We start from the raw sequence: 19,854 nt of genomic DNA, 5'->3' as shown, positions 1-19,854 counted from the left end.
ACATGAAGGTGTTAGTAATTTTTCAAGTATAATATATTTATAGATGGGGTTGTAAAAGAAGTAAATGCTAGGGTGTTGGGGAGAAGGGTGAGATTAAATTATGGGGAATCCATTACAAAATGGGAGTTGACACACTTGCTTTTTGCTGATGATACTGTGCTTATGGGAGAGTCTAAAGAAAAGTTGCAAAAGTTAGTGGATGAGTTTGGGAGGGTGTGTAAAGGTAGAAAGTTGAAAGTAAACATACATAAGAGTAAAGTGATGAGGGTATCAAACAATTTAGGTAAAGAAAAATTGGGCATCATATTGGAGGGAAGGAGTATGGAAGAAGTGAATGTTTTCAGATATTTGGGAGTTGGCTTGTCAGTGGATGGGTTTATGAAGGATGAGGTTAACCAAAGAACTGATGAAGGAAAAAAGGTGAGTGGTGCGTTGAGGTATCTGTGGAGACAAAAAACGTTATCCATGGAGGCAAAGAAGGGAATGTATGAGAGTATAGTGGTACCAACACTCTTCTATGAGTGTGAAGCACGAGTTGTAAATGCTGCAGCGAGGAAGCGGCTGGAGGCAGTGGAGATGTCGTGTCTAAGGGCAATGTGTGGTGTAAATATTATGCAGAGAATTCATAGTGTGGAAATTAAAGGGAGCTGTGGAGTTACTGAAAGTATTAGTCAGAGGGCTGAAGAGGGGTTGTTGAGGTGGTTTGGTCATTTAGAGAGAATGGAACAAAGCACAATGACTTGGATTATTATTATTATTGCGTATTATAATCAAGGGGGAAGCACTAAACCCATAGGATTATACAGTGCCTGTGGTGGGGGATGTGGAAGGTATTCAGGCTTAATTGAAGGAACTGGAGCACAGATCCAATTCCCAAGATCAAGAGCCCCTCACCAGTATCAAGGAACCTTCCTTGAGGGGAGAATGACTTGGAGAGTGTATAAATCTGGAGGGAAAGGAAGGCAGAGTAGGGGGTCATCCTCAAAAATGTTGGAGGGAGGGGGTAAGGAAGTTTTGTGGGCGAGGGGCTTGGACTTCCAGCAAGCGAGCGTGAGTGCATTAGATATGAGTGAATGGAGACTGGTTTTTGGGACCTGACGAGCTGTTGGAGTGTGAGCAGTGTAATATTTAGTGAAGGGATTCAGGGAAACCAGTTAGCCAGACTTGAGTCCTGAAAATAAGAAGTACAATGCTTGCACTTTAATAACCCTTTCACTGTCAAGACTCCTGATCCTGAACTCACTTGAATTTAACCCTTAAACTGTCCAAATGTAGATCCACGTTTTTTCAACATTAGAAAGTATGTAAAAAAACGTAGAGCTTCTTTTTCTTTTTTTACATTTGAAAACGTGTAAAAAAACTTTGATCTACATTTTTTTTTTGTTACATTTGAAAATATGCTAAAAAACGTAGATCTACTTTTGGAGCACTACGCATGTGAACGTAGATCTGTTTGGACAGTTTAAGGGTTAAAAAAAAAAAATATTTTTTCTTATGAAATGATAGAGGATCTTTTCCTGGTGGTAATGACACCAAAAGTATGAAATTTGATGGAAAACGTACGGAATTATGTTCTCGTGAAGTTAGCAGTCTCGGTGATACATATGCATCGGCAATTTTGCCCACTTTGAGCCCTATTTTCGGCCAATTCCATTGTTTCAGTTGACCAAACCCAAAGCTATTTCTCTAGAACTCCGTCTGTTCTATCAAGTGAGTATGAGAAAACACCCATTTACTGATTTCAACTACCCAACAAAGTGGTCAAAAATTTGCAATTTGGCCAATTTCACACAAAAGATGCCAATTCAAAATAGGATCCAGAATAAACAATGCAGACATTCCTGGCATTAAAATAACATTTTCTCTGTTCATTAGTCACATCTCCAGGACCCTCTTATATTACTCTTGCTTTCCGTTTTGAATTTTTATTCACACAAAAAAATAGAAGAGTTACTGTTATGCAGACTACTGCATTATTACTTTTTGCTGATGATACTGTGCTTATGGGAGATTCTAAAGAAAAATTGCAAAGGTTAGTGGATGAGTTTGGGAATGTGTGTAAAGGTAGAAAGTTGAAAGTGAACATAGAAAAGAGTAAGGTGATGAGGGTGTCAAATGATTTAGATAAAGAAAAATTGGATATCAAATTGGGGAGGAGGAGTATGGAAGAAGTAAATGTTTTCAGATACTTGGGAGTTGACGTGTCGGCGGATGGATTTATGAAGGATGAGGTTAATCATAGAATTGATGAGGGAAAAAAGGTGAGTGGTGCGTTGAGGTATATGTGGAGTCAAAAAACGTTATCTATGGAGGCAAAGAAGGGAATGTATGAAAGTATAGTAGTACCAACACTCTTATATGGGTGTGAAGCTTGGGTGGTAAATGCAGCAGCGAGGAGACGGTTGGAGGCAGTGGAGATGTCCTGTTTAAGGGTAATGTGTGGTGTAAATATTATGCAGAAAATTCGGAGTGTGGAAATTAGGAGAAGGTGTGGAGTTAATAAAAGTATTAGTCAGAGGGCAGAAGAGGGGTTGTTGACGTGGTTTGGTCATTTAGAGAGAATGGATCAAAGTAGAATGACATGGAAAGCATATAAATCTATAGGGGAAGGAAGGCGGGGTAGGGGTCGTCCTCGAAAGGGTTGGAGAGAGGGGGTAAAGGAGGTTTTGTGGGTAAGGGGCTTGGACTTCCAGCAAGCGTGCGTGAGCGTGTTAGATAGGAGTGAATGGAGACGAATGGTACTTGGGACCTGACGATCTGTTGGAGTGTGAGCAGGGTAATATTTAGTGAAGGGATTCAGGGAAACCGGTTATTTTCATATAGTCGGACTTGAGTCCTGGAAATGGGAAGTACAATGCCTGCACTTTAAAGGAGGGGTTTGGGATATTGGCAGTTTGGAGGGATATGTTGTGTATCTTTATATGTGTATGCTTCTAGACTGTTGTATTCTGAGCACCTCTGCAAAAACAGTGATAATGTGCGAGTGTGGTGAAAGTGTTGAATGATGATGAAAGTATTTTCTTTTTGGGGATTTTCTTTCTTTTTTGGGTCACCCTGCCTCGGTGGGAGACGGCCGACTTGTTGAAAAAAAAAAAAATAAATAAATAAATAATGTCAACCCACTCGTGACTGCGCATTAGACTTGCCAGTTGGACACATATTGGACGGTAACCTCATTTCTTTACTGCATTATTATAGCTTGACATTCAATGGAAATACTGACAGAAATTAATGATGATGGGTTCACGAGATTTTTCCACAGGGTTAAATTATGAGCAGGTCTATATCAACTGATTTTTGGATCCAGAGAGACCTCTGGTCAATAATGTATAATTTTTCTTTTAACACATCAGCCATTTCCCACCGAGGCAGGGTGACCCAAAAAGAAAGAAAAATACTTTCTTCTTCTGTCAATGCACCAACTGTATCCCACCAAGGCAGGGTGACCCAAAAGGAAAAATTAAAGTTTCTCCTTTCACATTTAGTAATATACAGGGAAATGGGTTACTAGCCCCTTGCTCCTGTCATTTTAGTCGCCTCTTATGACACGCATGGCTTATGGAGGAAGAATTCTGTTCCACTGTCACCATCACTCATACATAATCACTGTCTTTGCAGAGGCACTCAGATATGACAGTTTAGAAGTTCCTCCAAACTGCCAATACCCCAAACCCCTCCAAAACCAGTACATACATATAAAATAATAAGCAACAATACAATGGCTGGAAAAATACACAAAAAACCAGCACTAAAGAGAGAGAAAGTAATGATGATATTTCAGACTGACTTGAGCCACTGACAAATCACATTGTCAGTTGTCCAAGTTGAACCAAATCATCATCATTAATTTACCTCTAATAATTTTTTTTTTCTTTTTCAACAAGTCGGCCGTCTCCCACCGAGGCAGGGTGACCCAAAGAGAAAGAAAATCCCCAAAAAGAAAATACTTTCATCATCATTCAACACTTTCACCTCACTCACACATAATCACTGTTTTTGCAGAGGTGCCCAGAATACAACAGCTTAGAAGTATATACGTATAAAAATACACAATATATCTCTCCAAACTGCCAATATCCCAAACCCCTCCTTTATAGTGCAGGCATTTTACTTCCCATTTCCAGGACTCAAGTCTGGTTATATAAAATAACCGGTTTCCCTGAATCCCTTTGCTAAATATTACACTGCTCACACTCCAACAGATAGTCAGGTCCCAAATACCATTTGTCTCCATTCACTCCTATCTAACACGCTCACGCATGCTTGCTGGAAGTCCAAACCCCTCGCCCACAACACCTCATTTACCCCCTCCCTCCAACCTTTTCGAGGACGACCCCTACCCGCCTTACTTCCCCCACAGATTTATATGCTCTCCATGTCATTCTACTTTGATCCATTCTCTTTAAATGACCAAACCATCTCAACAAACCCTCTTCAGCCCTCTGACTAATACTTTTATTAACTCCACACCTCCTAATTTCCACACTCCGAATTTTCTGCATAATATTTACACCACACACTGCTCTTAGACAGGACATCTCCACTGCCTCCAACTGCCTCCTTGCTGCAGCATTTACAACCCAAGCTTCACACCCATGTAAGTGTTGGTACTACTATACTTTCATACATTCCCTTCTTTGCCTCCATATATAACTTTTTTTGCCTCCACATATACCTCAATACACCACTCACCTTTTTTCCTTCATCAATTCTATGATTAACCTCATCCTTCATAAATCCATCTGCTGACACGTCAGCTCCCAAATATCTGAAAACATTCACTTCTTCCATACTCCTCCTCCCCAATTTGATATCCAATTTTTCTTTATCTAAATCATTTGATACTCTCATCACCTTACTCTTTTCTATGTTCACTTTCAGCTTTCTACCTTTACACACATTCCCAAATTCTTCCACTAACCTCTGCAATTTTTCTTTAGAATCTCCCATAAGCACATTATCATCAGCAAAAAGTAACTGTGTCACTTCCCATTTTGTATTTAATTCCCCATAATTTAATCCCACCCCTCTCCCGAACACCCTAGCATTTACTTCTTTTACAGCCCCATCTATAAATATATTAAACAACCATGGTGACATTACACATCCCTGTCTAAGACCTTCTTACCGGAAAGTAGTCTCCTCCTCTCTTCTACACACACACCCTAACTCTAATAAATGCAGGCTATTAATGTACTGATACATAACTATTATGTATTCAGTTTTTACAATTCTATAATGCTCGAATTAATATGCCCTGCCCAAAATTTTAAATGTTGTATGCAATGCTATTTAGTAAACAAAAAATCATCTCACCTGTTGGTGAATACATATCAAATTGCTGTTGCTCTCTTTCTTTCTGAGCCTCATAAAGCCGTTGTCCATGTTTATGATCTACAACTATGTATGGAGAGAATGGAGGAAGCAGTGATGTTACTGAATCATCATCTTCTTCTTGAACACTTTTATCGAAGTTCCTTGGAAACCCTAGTTGGTACTTAGAACTGGCTCTCATTTCAAATATCATTTCAAAGATCTGTAAAAGAATTGTTACTGGAAATTGAAATACTTAAACCACATACTATATATACCGTGCTTCTCATTAAAGTACACTAAGTGAAAGGCACCCAGCACAATTCAATATCCTATTCTGGTAGGTTTGTCAGCGAGGCAAAAAGTTATACTGGCCTTGCAACTCAAAATGGGACTTTCTTTTGTCCATGATCCCCCTGCACCATTTGGTCTTGAGAGCCGAGTTTTTCAGACATATTTTGCTACTGACAAATTACATGGGCAAGAGTAAGTTGCTGACTACAGAGACAACTGCAAAGATCATCGGGTTACTTAAGACAGACCATCATTCGAAGGAAACAGTAGAAGCCACCGATGTGTGTGAGCATCCAGTGAGGATCTGGTTGCATCAGTTATTTGAAGATAGTGTTAATAACATGCCCATACCAAAAGCAACATCCCGGGAAGCCTCAAAAAATGTCCCCACTAAAGTTAACTATAATAATGTACCTAAAATTGCTCGGTTATCATTTACTCAAACTTTCTAGCAGTGTGGTGCAAAGTTTTATGTATGACAGTGCTCCTAACCCCACCTTAAAATCTGATATTCAGTAATGTACCCTTATTCGATGACTGGAAAGGATATTTCCCAGACTTAAACCCCAGTGAGAACCTCTGACCTGTGACAGAGAGAGCTACAAGGGAAAGGATATCATCCCACTCCCAAGGGTTTATGACACCATCAGCAACTTGTGAAATTTACCCAGTGAAACCCTAAAAAATGCATGTTAATCATTTCTTAGATGGTTGAAGGATGTCTTAAAGAGTAAGGGACAACCTATTTTGTGGTTGTGGTTGCAGACAGATAAAAATATGGAGAACTAGAGGTCATTATCTCAAATTACATAAGAAGCCAAGCAAAAAATATACTGGAAAATATTTCTTCAAATAATGTGGTCAGTGTCTGGAATGAAATAAGAAATGGCTTGCCCTAAAACTTTCATAAATTTGCAAAACTTATACAGATGTGTACACACTGAATGGATGAGTCAAGAGCGTCCCAGGTTATTTTTGTAAGTGAGAGAGATACTAAAAAATATCTACACTTGGATGACAACTAAAAACTCAGTAACTGCAAAATGATGAACCATGTAATATTTGGAAATAAATCAACTAAACAAATACTTTTTAAAACAAATTAGTATAACAAAGAAGAAAAAGCCCACACTGGGCAAAATATCATTTTAATAAAATCTTGTTCTGTCTATATCTTTGATGCAATAAATTTCTATGCAAAACAGTTCAAAGTGGAAAGACAGATCCAAATCCTTGTATAAAGAGGCCTTCACTGGTATGAAGATTCCCTGCCACTCCTCCCTGCCTTTGAAAGTTGATTAAATCTTAAGAACTGAGAAATAAAATGGTCTTAGCATGACTAAGTAACAGTTTACTACCAGAAGACAACAGAAATGCAAAAGTGAGAGACTATTTCACTTTGCAGGCAAATTTTAAGTTGGCTCTCAAATACACAAATGAACCCACTAAGCTAAAAATATGTCGAATATGAATACGATATGATAAGTACATAAATAACTACTGTTACTGAATAAGTAAATAAACAAATAATTACTATAACTAACTAAATACCAGCATTGGAAAGTAAATAAATGAATACAAGTTTAACTTATCACTAAATGTACAGTACTGCACAGTACTAAATGTGCATCACTATCGCACCATCGTCAAGTTGAAATACCGTAAGTTGAATCTTCATTAAGCAAGGACCACCTGTATTACAATAGCTCTAAACTATACTATGTAGACAGCTTAAATGGCAACAATACTGACCAAAACTGAGGGGCAAAAAATACAAAATAAGGTCTTACTCCTTCCATTGAAATGAACAAGGACATGAGGAACACACCTTCATTCTAACTCTGGACACTCCATGAAGAACACTTTGATTACGATAATGATGTTCTAAACATGCAAGCAAAATGCCGTATGCCTGAATAGCATGGGAAGAAGGAAGTTCCCACAGTTTTTTCTTAAAGATACGTATCAAGCCCGCAACAGCAGCAATGATATCTGCAGCTTCACTTTCCTTGATGACCTGAACACAATCACCGTCTCTTAAGTAGGGTGCCATTACAATCTGAAACAAAGCAAATAAAATTAGCACTAAGAAATATATATTATTATTACCATTTTTTTTTTTCAACAAACTGGCCATCTCCCACCAAGGCAGGGTGACTCAAAAAAGAAAAAATACTTTCACCATCATTTACTCCACCACTCTCTTGCCAGAGGGATGCCAATACTACAGCTCAAAATGACAAATATCCCCACCCCTCCTTCAGAGTGCAGGCAATGTACTTTCTACCTCCAGGACTCAAGTCCAGCCGACTGATTTCCCTGAATCACTTCGTAAGTGTAACCTTGCTCACACTCCAACAGCACATCAAGGTCATGAAAACCACTTGCCTCCACTTACTATCTAACAAGCTCACATACACCTGCTGGATGTCCAAGCCCCTTGCATACAAAGCTTCCTTTACCCCCCTCCCTCCAACCTTTCTTAGGATGACCCATATCCCACCTTCCTCCTGTTTTCTCTTTAAATTACTGTACCAGAAATACATATTAAGCCATTATATTATATTCAGTCATTTTTAAATGAACAACTGTAAAGCAGTGTACAGGAGGGCCCAGCTTATACAGCAGATCAGGTTCCAGGCTACTGCTGTAAAGAGAAAATTACTGTAAAGTGAATTATAGCCTTTCTTCACTTTCAAATGCACATATGTAAAAGCCTGATAACATGTTTACACTATCATATATTAGGTGTGCAATATATCTAGGCCTAAAAAATGAATATACAGTACACACATTACTTTCCTTAAAATATTTTTGTCTTAAGCTTATAGTGAGTAATTAATATATATATTGTAGGAGGTCTGAATAAATGAAGACTGGGTATGACTGAAAACTGCTGTATTAGTGAAATGCTGTAAAGAGTACAGGCAGAGCCTGCCTGTACTCTTCTACCTTCACATGATAAATTCCTCTTCACTAAATAGAAGGACAACCTTAAAATGATAAAAAAAGTATGTATATATTTACTTACACTTAGGTCACTCTACACATACATGTACACGTTTATTTATACACACTCATCTGAGTTTTCTTTGATTTTATCTTAATAGTTCTTGGTCTTATTACTTTTCCGTTTATATCCATGGGGAAGTGGAATAAGAATCTTTCCCCCGTAAGCCATGCGTGTTGTAAAAGTCAACTAAAATGCCGGGAACAATGGGCTAGTAACCCCTTTTCCTGTAAAGATTACTAAAAAGAATAAGAAGAAAATTGTCAAAGTGAGAGTCTGAATGTGCGTGGATGTTGTGCAAATGATAAGAAAGAGATGATTGTAGATGTTATGAATGAGAAGAAGCTGGATGTCCTGGCTTTAAGTGAAACGAAGCTGAAGGGGGTGGGAGAGTTTCAATGGAGAGGAATAAATGGGATTAGGTCAGGAGTTTCAAATAGAGTTAGAGTTAAAGAAGGAGTAGCAATAATGTTGAAGGATAAGCTATGGCAGGAAAAGAGGGACTATAAATGTATTAATTCAAGGAATATGTGGCGTAAAATAAAGATTGGATGTGAAAAGTGGGTTATAGTAAGCGTGTATGCACCTGGAGAAGAAAGAAGTGTAGAGGAGAGAGAGAGATTTTGGGAAATGTTGAGTGAATGCGTGGGGAGCTTTGAATCAAGTGTGAGAGTAATGGTGGTTGGGGATTTCAATGCTAAAGTGGGTAAAAATGTTATGGAGGGAGTGGTAGGTAAATTTGGGGTGCCAGGGGTAAATGTAAATGGGGAGCCTTTAATTGAGCTATGTGTAGAAAGAGATTTGGTAATAAGTAATACATATTTTATGAAAAAGAGGATAAATAAATATACAAGGTATGATGTAGCACGTAATGGAAGTAGTTTGTTAGATTATGTATTGGTGGATAAAAACTTGATGGGTAGGCTCCAGGATGTACATGTTTATAGAGGGGCAAATGATATATCGGATCATTATTTAGTTGTAGCTACAGTTAGAGTAAGAGGTAGATGGGAAAAGAGGAAGGTGGCAACAACAAGTAAGAGGGAGGTGAAAGTGTATAAACTAAGGGAGGAGGAAGTTCGGGGGAGATATAAGCGACTGTTGGCAGAAAGGTGGGCTAGTGCAAAGATGAGTAGTGGGGGGGGTTGAAGAGGGTTGGAATAGTTTTAAAAATGCAGTATTAGAATGTGGGGCAGAAGTTTGTGGTTATAGGAGGGTGGGGGCAGGTGGAAAGAGGAGTGATTGGTGGAATGATGAAGTAAAGGGTGTGATAAAAGAGAAAAAGTTAGCTTATGAGAGGTTTTTACAAAGCAGAAGTGTTATAAGAAAAGCAGAGTATATGGACAGTAAAAGAAAGGTGAAGAGAGTGGTGAGAGAGTGCAAAAGGAGAGCAGATGATAGAGTGGGAGAGGCACTGTCAAGAAATTTTAATGAAATTAAGAAAAAATTTTGGAGTGAGTTAAACAAGTTAAGAAAGCCTAGGGAAAGTATGGATTTGTCAGTTAAAAACAGAGTAGGGGAGTTAGTAGATGGGGAGAGGGAGGTATTAGGTAGATGGCGAGAATATTTTGAGGAACTTTTAAATGTTGAGGAAGAAAGGGAGGCGGTAATTTCATGCACTGGTCAGGGAGGTATACCATCTTTTAGGAGTGAAGAAGAGCAGAATGTAAGTGTGGTGGAGGTACGTGAGGCATTACGTAGAATGAAAGGGGGTAAAGCAGCTGGAACTGATGGGATCATGACAAATGTTAAAAGCAGGGGGGGGATATAGTGTTGGAGTGGTTGGTACTTTTGTTTAATCAATGTATGAAAGAGGGGAAGGTACCTAGGGATTGGCGGAGAGCATGTATAGTCCCTTTATATAAAGGGAAAGGGGACAAAAGAGATTGTAAAAATTATAGAGGAATAAGTTTACTGAGTATACCAGGAAAAGTATACGGTTTAGAGTTATATTTATATAAAGCATTTATATAAAGAAAGGGGACAAAAGAGATTGTAAAAATTATAGAGGAATAAGTTTACTGAGTATACCAGGAAAAGTATACGGTAGAGTTATAATTGAAAGAATTAGAGGTAAGACAGAATGTAGAATTGCGGATGAGCAAGGAGGCTTCAGAGTGGGTAGGGGATGTGTAGATCAAGTGTTTACATTGAAGCATATATGTGAACAGTATTTAGATAAAGGTAGGGAAGTTTTTATTGCATTTATGGATTTAGAAAAGGCATATGATAGAGTGGATAGAGGAGCAATGTGGCAGATGTTGCAAGTTTATGGAATAGGTGGTAAGTTACTAAATGCTGTAAAGAGCTTTTATGAGGATAGTGAGGCTCAGGTTAGGGTGTGTAGAAGAGAGGGAGAATACTTCCCGGTAAAAGTAGGTCTTAGACAGGGATGTGTAATGTCACCATGGTTGTTTAATATATTTATAGATGGGGTTGTAAAAGAAGTAAATGCTAGGGTGTTCGGGAGAGGGGTGGGATTAAATTATGGGGAATCAAATTCAAAATGGGAATTAACACAGTTACTTTTTGCTGATGATACTGTGCTTATGGGAGATTCTAAAGAAAAATTGCAAAGGTTAGTGGATGAGTTTGGGAATGTGTGTAAAGGTAGAAAGTTGAAAGTGAACATAGAAAAGAGTAAGGTGATGAGGGTATCAAATGATTTAGATAGAGAAAAATTGGATATCAAATTGGGGAGGAGGAGTATGGAAGAAGTGAATGTTTTCAGATACTTGGGAGTTGATGTGTCAGCGGATGGATTTATGAAGGATGAAGTTAATCATAGAATTGATGAGGGAAAAAAGGCGAGTGGTGCATTGAGGTATATGTGGAGTCAAAAAACATTATCTATGGAGGCAAAGAAGGGAATGTATGAAAGTATAGTAGTACCAACACTCTTATATGGGTGTGAAGCTTGGGTGGTAAATGCAGCAGCGAGGAGACGGTTGGAGGCAGTGGAGATGTCCTGTCTAAGGGCAATGTGTGGTGTAAATATTATGCAGAAAATTCGGAGTGTGGAAATTAGGAAAAGGTGTGGAGTTAATAAAAGTATTAGTCAGAGGGCAGAAGAGGGGTTGTAGAGGTGGTTTGGTCATTTAGAGAGAATGGATCAAAGTAGAATGACATGGAAAGCATATAAATCTATAGGGGAAGGAAGGCGAGGTAGGGGTCGTCCTCGAAAGGGTTGGAGAGAGGGGGTAAAGGGGCTTGGACTTCCAGCAAGCGTGCATGAGTGTGTTAGATAGGCGTGAATGGAGACGAATGGTACTTGGGACCTGACGATCTGTTGGAGTGCGAGCAGGATAATATTTAGTGAAGGGATTCGGGGAAACCGGTTATTTTCATATAGTCGGACTTGAGTCCTGGAAATGGGAAGTACAATGCCTGCACTTTAGAGGAGGAGTTTGGGATATTGGCAGTTTGGAGGGATATGTTGTGTATCTTTATACGTATATGCTTCTAAACTGTTGTATTCTGAGCACCTCTGCAAAAACAGTGATTATGTGTGAGTGTGGTGAAAGTGTTGAATGATGATGAAAGCATTTTCTTTTTGGGGATTTTCTTTCTTTTTTGGTTCACCCTGCCTCGGTGGGAGACGGCCGACTTGTTGAAAAAAAAAAAAAGCATATATTTACAGACAATGAAACCACAAGTATGTCTAAAAGAAATAGAAATGAATAATTTACCTTTTCCAGCATTGTAAGTATATCTGGCACAACAACCGAATTCTGAGTCATGGCAATATGAACCAGCAAGTTGACTGCAGCAGTTCGCACTCCAACATCCTGCTCAGCCTCAATGCCTACCATCTGAATAGCAATCACATTTCTTACCATTTCTGTTCCATACATGTGTCTGTAAAAGGCAGAGGACACAATTATCAGTGATGATATATGAGGTGTTGCACAGCAGAAAAGAATAAGTGCTACCACAGATAAAACCCAGGTTAGTGAATGAATTTTTTTTTTATTATTATCACACTGGCCGATTCCCACCAAGGCAGGGTGGCCCGAAAAAGAAAAACTTTCACCATCATTCACTCCATCACTGTCTTGCCAGAAGGGTGCTTTACACTACAGTTTTTAAACTGCAACATTAACACCCCTCCTTCAGAGTGCAGGCACTGCACTTCCCATCTCCAGGACTCAAGTCCGGCCTGCCGGTTTCCCTGAACCCCTTCATAAATGTTACTTTGCTCACACTCCAACAGCACGTCACGTATTAAAAACCATTTGTCTCCATTCACTCCTATCAAACACGCTCACGCATGCCTGCTGGAAGTCCAAGCCCCTCGCACACAAAACCTCCTTTACCCCCTCCCTCCAACCCTTCCTAGGCCGACCCCTACCCCGCCTTCCTTCCACTACAGACTGATACACTCTTGAAGTCATTCTGTTTCGCTCCATTCTCTCTACATGTCCGAACCACCTCAACAACCCTTCCTCAGCCCTCTGGACAACAGTTTTGGTAATCCCGCACCTCCTCCTAACTTCCAAACTACGAATTCTCTGCATTATATTCACACCACACATTGCTCTCAGACATGACATCTCCACTGCCTCCAGCCTTCTCCTCGCTGCAACATTCATCACCCACGCTTCACACCCATATAAGAGCGTTGGTAAAACTATACTCTCATACATTCCCCTCTTTGCCTCCAAGGACAAAGTTCTTTGTCTCCACAGACTCCTAAGTGCACCACTCACTCTTTTTCCCTCATCAATTCTATGATTCACCTCATCTTTCATAGACCCATCCGCTGACACGTCCACTCCCAAATATCTGAATACGTTCACCTCCTCCATACTCTCTCCCTCCAATCTGATATTCAATCTTTCATCACCTAATCTTTTTGTTATCCTCATAACCTTACTCTTTCCTGTATTCACCTTTAATTTTCTTCTTTTGCACACCCTACCAAATTCATCCACCAATCTCTGCAGCTTCTCTTCAGAATCTCCCAAAAGCACAGTGTCATCAGCAAAGAGCAGCTGTGACAACTCCCACTTTGTGTGTGATTCTTTATCTTTTAACTCCACGCCTCTTGCCAAGACCCTCGCATTTACTTCTCTTACAACCCCATCTATAAATATATTAAACAACCACGGTGACATCACACATCCTTGTCTAAGGCCTACTTTTACTGGGAAAAAATTTCCCTCTTTCCTACATACTCTAACTTGAGCCTCACTATCCTCGTAAAAACTCTTCACTGCTTTCAGTAACCTACCTCCTACACCATACACTTGCAACATCTGCCACATTGCCCCCCTATCCACCCTGTCATACGCCTTTTCCAAATCCATAAATGCCACAAAGACCTCTTTAGCCTTATCTAAATACTGTTCACTTATATGTTTCACTGTAAACACCTGGTCCACACACCCCCTACCTTTCCTAAAGCCTCCTTGTTCATCTGCTATCCTATTCTCCGTCTTACTCTTAATTCTTTCAATTATAACTCTACCATACACTTTACCAGGTACACTCAACAGACTTTTTTTTTTTTTTTTTTTTTTTTTTTATCACACCGGCCGATTCCCACCAAGGCAGGGTGGCCCGAAAAAGAAAAACTTTCACCATCATTCACTCCATCACTGTCTTGCCAGAAGGGTGCTTTACACTACAGTTTTTAAACTGCAACATTAACACCCCTCCTTCAGAGTGCAGGCACTGTACTTCCCATCTCCAGGACTCAAGTCCGGCCTGCCGGTTTCCCTGAATCCCTTCATAAATGTTACTTTGCTCACACTCCAACAGCACGTCAAGTATTAAAAACCATTTGTCTCCATTCACTCCTATCAAACACGCTCAAGCATGCCTGCTGGAAGTCCAAGCCCCTCGCACACAAAACCTCCTTTACCCCCTCCCTCCAACCCTTCCTTGGCCGACCCCTACCCCGCCTTCCTTCCACTACAGACTGATACACTCTTGAAGTCATTCTGTTTCGCTCCATTCTCTCTACATGTCCGAACCACCTCAACAACCCTTCCTCAGCCCTCTGGACAACAGTTTTGGTAATCCCGCACCTCCTCCTAACTTCCAAACTACGAATTCTCTGCATTATATTCACACCACACATTGCCCTCAGACATGACATCTCCACTGCCTCCAGCCTTCTCCTCGCTGCAACATTCATCACCCACGCTTCACACCCATATAAGAGCGTTGGTAAAACTATACTCTCATACATTCCCCTCTTTGCCTCCAAGGACAAAGTTCTTTGTCTCCACAGACTCCTAAGTGCACCACTCACTCTTTTTCCCTCATCAATTCTATGATTCACCTCATCTTTCATAGACCCATCCGCTGACACGTCCACTCCCAAATATCTGAATACGTTCACCTCCTCCATACTCTCTCCCTCCAATCTGATATTCAATCTTTCATCACCTAATCTTTTTGTTATCCTCATAACCTTACTCTTTCCTGTATTCACCTTTAATTTTCTTCTTTTGCACACCCTACCAAATTCATCCACCAATCTCTGCAACTTCTCTTCAGAATCTCCCAAGAGCACAGTGTCATCAGCAAAGAGCAGCTGTGACAACTCCCACTTTGTGTGTGATTCTTTATCTTTTAACTCCACGCCTCTTGCCAAGACCCTCGCATTTACTTCTCTTACAACCCCATCTATAAATATATTAAACAACCACGGTGACATCACACATCCTTGTCTAAGGCCTACTTTTACTGGGAAAAAATTTCCCTCTTTCCTACATACTCTAACTTGAGCCTCACTATCCTCGTAAAAACTCTTCACTGCTTTCAGTAACCTACCTCCTACACCATACACTTGCAACATCTGCCACATTGCCCCCCTATCCACCCTGTCATACGCCTTTTCCAAATCCATAAATGCCACAAAGACCTCTTTAGCCTTATCTAAATACTGTTCACTTATATGTTTCACTGTAAACACCTGGTCCACACACCCCCTACCTTTCCTAAAGCCTCCTTGTTCATCTGCTATCCTATTCTCCGTCTTACTCTTAATTCTTTCAATTATAACTCTACCATACACTTTACCAGGTACACTCAACAGACTTATCCCCCTATAATTTTTGCACTCTCTTTTATCCCCTTTGCCTTTATACAAAGGAACTATGCATGCTCTCTGCCAATCCCTAGGTACCTTACCCTCTTCCATACATTTATTAAACAATTGCACCAACCACTCCAAAACTATATCCCCACCTGCTTTTAACATTTCTATCTTTATCCCATCAATCCCGGCTGCCTTACCCCCTTTCATTTTACCTACTGCCTCACGAACTTCCCCCACACTCACAACTGGCTCTTCCTCACTCCTACAAGATGTTATTCCTCCTTGCCCTATACACGAAATCACAGCTTCCCTATCTTCATCAACATTTAACAATTCCTCAAAATATTCCTTCCATCTTCCCAATACCTCTAACTCTCCATTTAATAACTCTCCTCTCCTATTTTTAACTGACAAATCCATTTGTTCTCTAGGCTTTCTTAACTTGTTAATCTCACTCCAAAACTTTTTCTTATTTTCAACAAAATTTGTTGATAACATCTCACCCACTCTCTCATTTGCTCTCTTTTTACATTGCTTCACCACTCTCTTAACCTCTCTCTTTTTCTCCATATACTCTTCCCTCCTTGCATCACTTCTACTTTGTAAAAACTTCTCATATGCTAACTTTTTCTCCCTTACTACTCTCTTTACATCATCATTCCACCAATCGCTCCTCTTCCCTCCTGCACCCACTTTCCTGTAACCACAAACTTCTGCTGAAGACTCTAACACTACATTTTTAAACCTACCCCATACCTCTTCGACCCCATTGCCTATGCTCTCATTAGCCCATCTATCCTCCAATAGCTGTTTATATCTTACCCTAACTGCCTCCTCTTTTAGTTTATAAACCTTCACCTCTCTCTTCCCTGATGCTTCTATTCTCCTTGTATCCCATCTACCTTTTACTCTCAGTGTAGCTACAACTAGAAAGTGATCTGATATATCTGTGGCCCCTCTATAAACATGTACATCCTGAAGTCTACTCAACAGTCTTTTATCTACCAATACATAATCCAACAAACTACTGTCATTTCGCCCTACATCATATCGTGTATACTTATTTATCCTCTTTTTCTTAAAATATGTATTACCTATAACTAAACCCCTTTCTATACAAAGTTCAATCAAAGGGCTCCCATTATCATTTACACCTGGCACCCCAAACTTACCTACCACACCCTCTCTAAAAGTTTCTCCTACTTTAGCATTCAGGTCCCCTACCACAATTACTCTCTCACTTGGTTCAAAGCCTCCTATACATTCACTTAACATCTCCCAAAATCTCTCTCTCTCCTCTGCATTCCTCTCTTCTCCAGGTGCATACACGCTTATTATGACCCACTTCTCGCATCCAACCTTTACTTTAATCCACATAATTCTTGAATTTACACATTCATATTCTCTTTTCTCCTTCCATAACTGATCATTTAACATTACTGCTACCCCTTCCTTTGCTCTAACTCTCTCAGATACTCCAGATTTAATCCCATTTATTTCCCCCCACTGAAACTCTCCTACCCCCTTCAGCTTTGTTTCGCTTAGGGCCAGGACATCCAACTTCTTTTCATTCATAACATCAGCAATCATCTGTTTCTTGTCATCCGCACTACATCCACGCACATTTAAGCAACCCAGTTTTATAAAGTTTTTCTTCTTCTCTTTTTTAGTAATTGTATACAGGAGAAGGGGTTACTAGCCCATTGCTCCCGGCATTTTAGTCGCCTCATACGACACGCATAGCTTACGGAGGAAAGATTCTTTTCAACAGACTTATCCCCCTATAATTTTTGCACTCTCTTTTATCCCCTTTGCCTTTATACAAAGGAACTATGCATGCTCTCTGCCAATCACTAGGTACCTTACCCTCTTCCATACATTTATTAAATAATTGCACCAACCACTCCAAAACTATATCCCCACCTGCTTTTAACATTTCTATCTTTATCCCATCAATCCCGGCTGCCTTACCCCCTTTCATTTTACCTACTGCCTCACGAACTTCCCCCACACTCACAACTGGCTCTTCCTCACTCCTACAAGATGTTATTCCTCCTTGCCCTATACATGTGGGTTTTATTTAGCATCATCACAGACTTTTTTTTTAACACACTGGTCTTTTCCCATCAAGGCAGGGTAACACAAGAGAAACATTCACAATCACTCATTCTCCAGCTTCTTCTAGAAGTGCACAGACATCACAACTGCAATGACTCAGGGTTCTTATTTTGTAAGAAGCACTGTGTAATAACAGTAGCTTAGGAATACATACTATAAAATACAGTAGGGTCTTAGCTTACAACATTTTTCTTTTTTTTAACGAACCAACCGTATCCCACTGACGTAGGATGACCTAAAAAGAAATATGAAAGTTTCTCTTTAAATTCAGTAATGAATGCAGGAGAAGGGGTTACTGGCCCTTTGCTCCTACAACATTTAAGTGATTCATAAAATTCACGATAAATCAAGTGTTCGGAACTCCAACCTAATTTTCCCACAAAAACAAGTCATAATCAGAAATTCTTTCCTAAACCACAATATTCTGTATCTAATTTCATTTGATTTATCCAACCCTTTACCCTTCATCTCCATACAGGTGACTAAACTGCTGGGAGCAACAGGCTAGTAACCCCTTTGCCTGTATATATTATTAAATTTAAAAAGAGAAACTTTCATTTTTCTTTTTGGGCCACCCTGCTTTGGTGAGATAAGGCCAGTTTGATGAAAGAAGTCGACTTTATAGGTAGTAGGCTGGTAGACAGCAACCACCCAGGGAGTACTATCATCAAGCCAAGTGAGTGTGAAACAGAAACCTGTAACTGTTTTACATGATCGTAGGATTGCTAGTCCTGGGTGGTAGGTTGGTAGACAGCAACCACCCAAGGAGGTACTACCGTCGTACCAAGTAAGTGTAAAACAAAAGCCTGAAATTGTTTTACATGATGGTAGGATTGCTGGTGTCTTTTTTTCTGTCTCATAAACATGCAAGATTTCAGGTACATCTTGCTACTTCTACTTACACTTAGGTCACACTACACATACATGTTTTTTTTTTTTTTTTTTTTAAAAAAGTCGGCCGTCTCCCACCGAGGCAGGGTGACCCAAAAAAAAGAAAGAAAATCCCCAAAAAGAAAATACTTTCATCATCATTCAACACTTTCACCACACTCACACATTATCACTGCTTTTGCAGAGGTGCTCAGAATACAACAGTTTAGAAGCATATACGTATAGAGATACACAACATATCCCTCCAAACTGCCAATATCCCAAACCCCTCCTTTAAAGTGCAGGCATTGTACTTCCCATTTCCAGGACTCAAGTCCGACTATATGAACATAACCGGTTTCCCTGAATCCCTTCACTAAATATTACCCTGCTCACACTCCAACAGATCGTCAGGTCCCAAGTATCATTCGTCTCCATTCACTCCTATCTAACACGCTCATGCACGCTTGCTGGAAGTCCAAGCCCCTCACCCACAAAACCTCCTTTACCCCCTCTTTCCAACCCTTTCGAGGACGACCCCTACCCCTCTTTCCTTCCCCTATAGATTTATATGCTTTCCATGTCATTCTACTTTGATCCATTCTCTCTAAATGACCAAACCACCTCAACAACCCCTCTTCTGCCCTCTGACTAATGCTTTTATTAACTCCACACCTTCTCCTAATTTCCACACTCCGAATTTTCTGCATAATATTTACACCACACATTGCCCTTAGACAGGACATCTCCACTGCCTCCAACCGTCTCCTCGCTGCTGCATTTACCACCCAAGCTTCACATCCATATAAGAGTGTTGGTACTACTATACTTTCATACATTCCCTTCTTTACCTCCATAGATAACGTTTTTTGACTCCACATATACCTCAACGCACCACTCACCTTTTTTCCCTCATCAATTCTATGATTAACCTCTTCCTTCATAAATCCATCCGCCGACACGTCAACTCCCAAGTATCTGAAAACATTCACTTCTTCCATACTCCTCCTCCCCAATTTGATATCCAATTTTTCTTTATCTAAATCATTTGATACCCTCATCACCTTACTCTTTTCTATGTTCACTTTCAACTTTCTACCTTTACACACATTCTCAAACTCATCCACTAACCTTCGTAATTTTTCTTTAGAATCTCCCATAAGCACAGTATCATCAGCAAAAAGTAACTGTGTCAATT

At 39.9% G+C, this 19,854-nt stretch overlaps 1 protein-coding gene across 1 annotated transcript in view; it reads right to left on the bottom strand.

Annotated features, from left to right (window-relative positions):
- LOC128702906 (tuberin-like) overlaps nucleotides 1-19,854 on the bottom strand; it is a 174,499-nt gene that overhangs the window by 137,186 nt on the left and 17,459 nt on the right. Inside the window, exons 10-12 of the mRNA XM_070102611.1 lie at nucleotides 12,307-12,475; nucleotides 7,436-7,666; nucleotides 5,317-5,536 (exon numbers count right to left, since the gene is read on the bottom strand). Coding sequence (XP_069958712.1) covers nucleotides 5,317-5,536; nucleotides 7,436-7,666; nucleotides 12,307-12,475 — 620 coding nt within the window. The remainder of the gene's footprint in view (nucleotides 1-5,316; nucleotides 5,537-7,435; nucleotides 7,667-12,306; nucleotides 12,476-19,854) is intronic.

This window comes from Cherax quadricarinatus, chromosome 82 (assembly GCF_038502225.1).
Source record: "Cherax quadricarinatus isolate ZL_2023a chromosome 82, ASM3850222v1, whole genome shotgun sequence".
In the NCBI taxonomy this organism is placed as follows: domain Eukaryota; kingdom Metazoa; phylum Arthropoda; class Malacostraca; order Decapoda; family Parastacidae; genus Cherax; species Cherax quadricarinatus.
The sequence above is the reverse complement of the archived record's forward strand: the minus strand, read 5'-3'. Positions and strand labels throughout refer to the sequence as shown.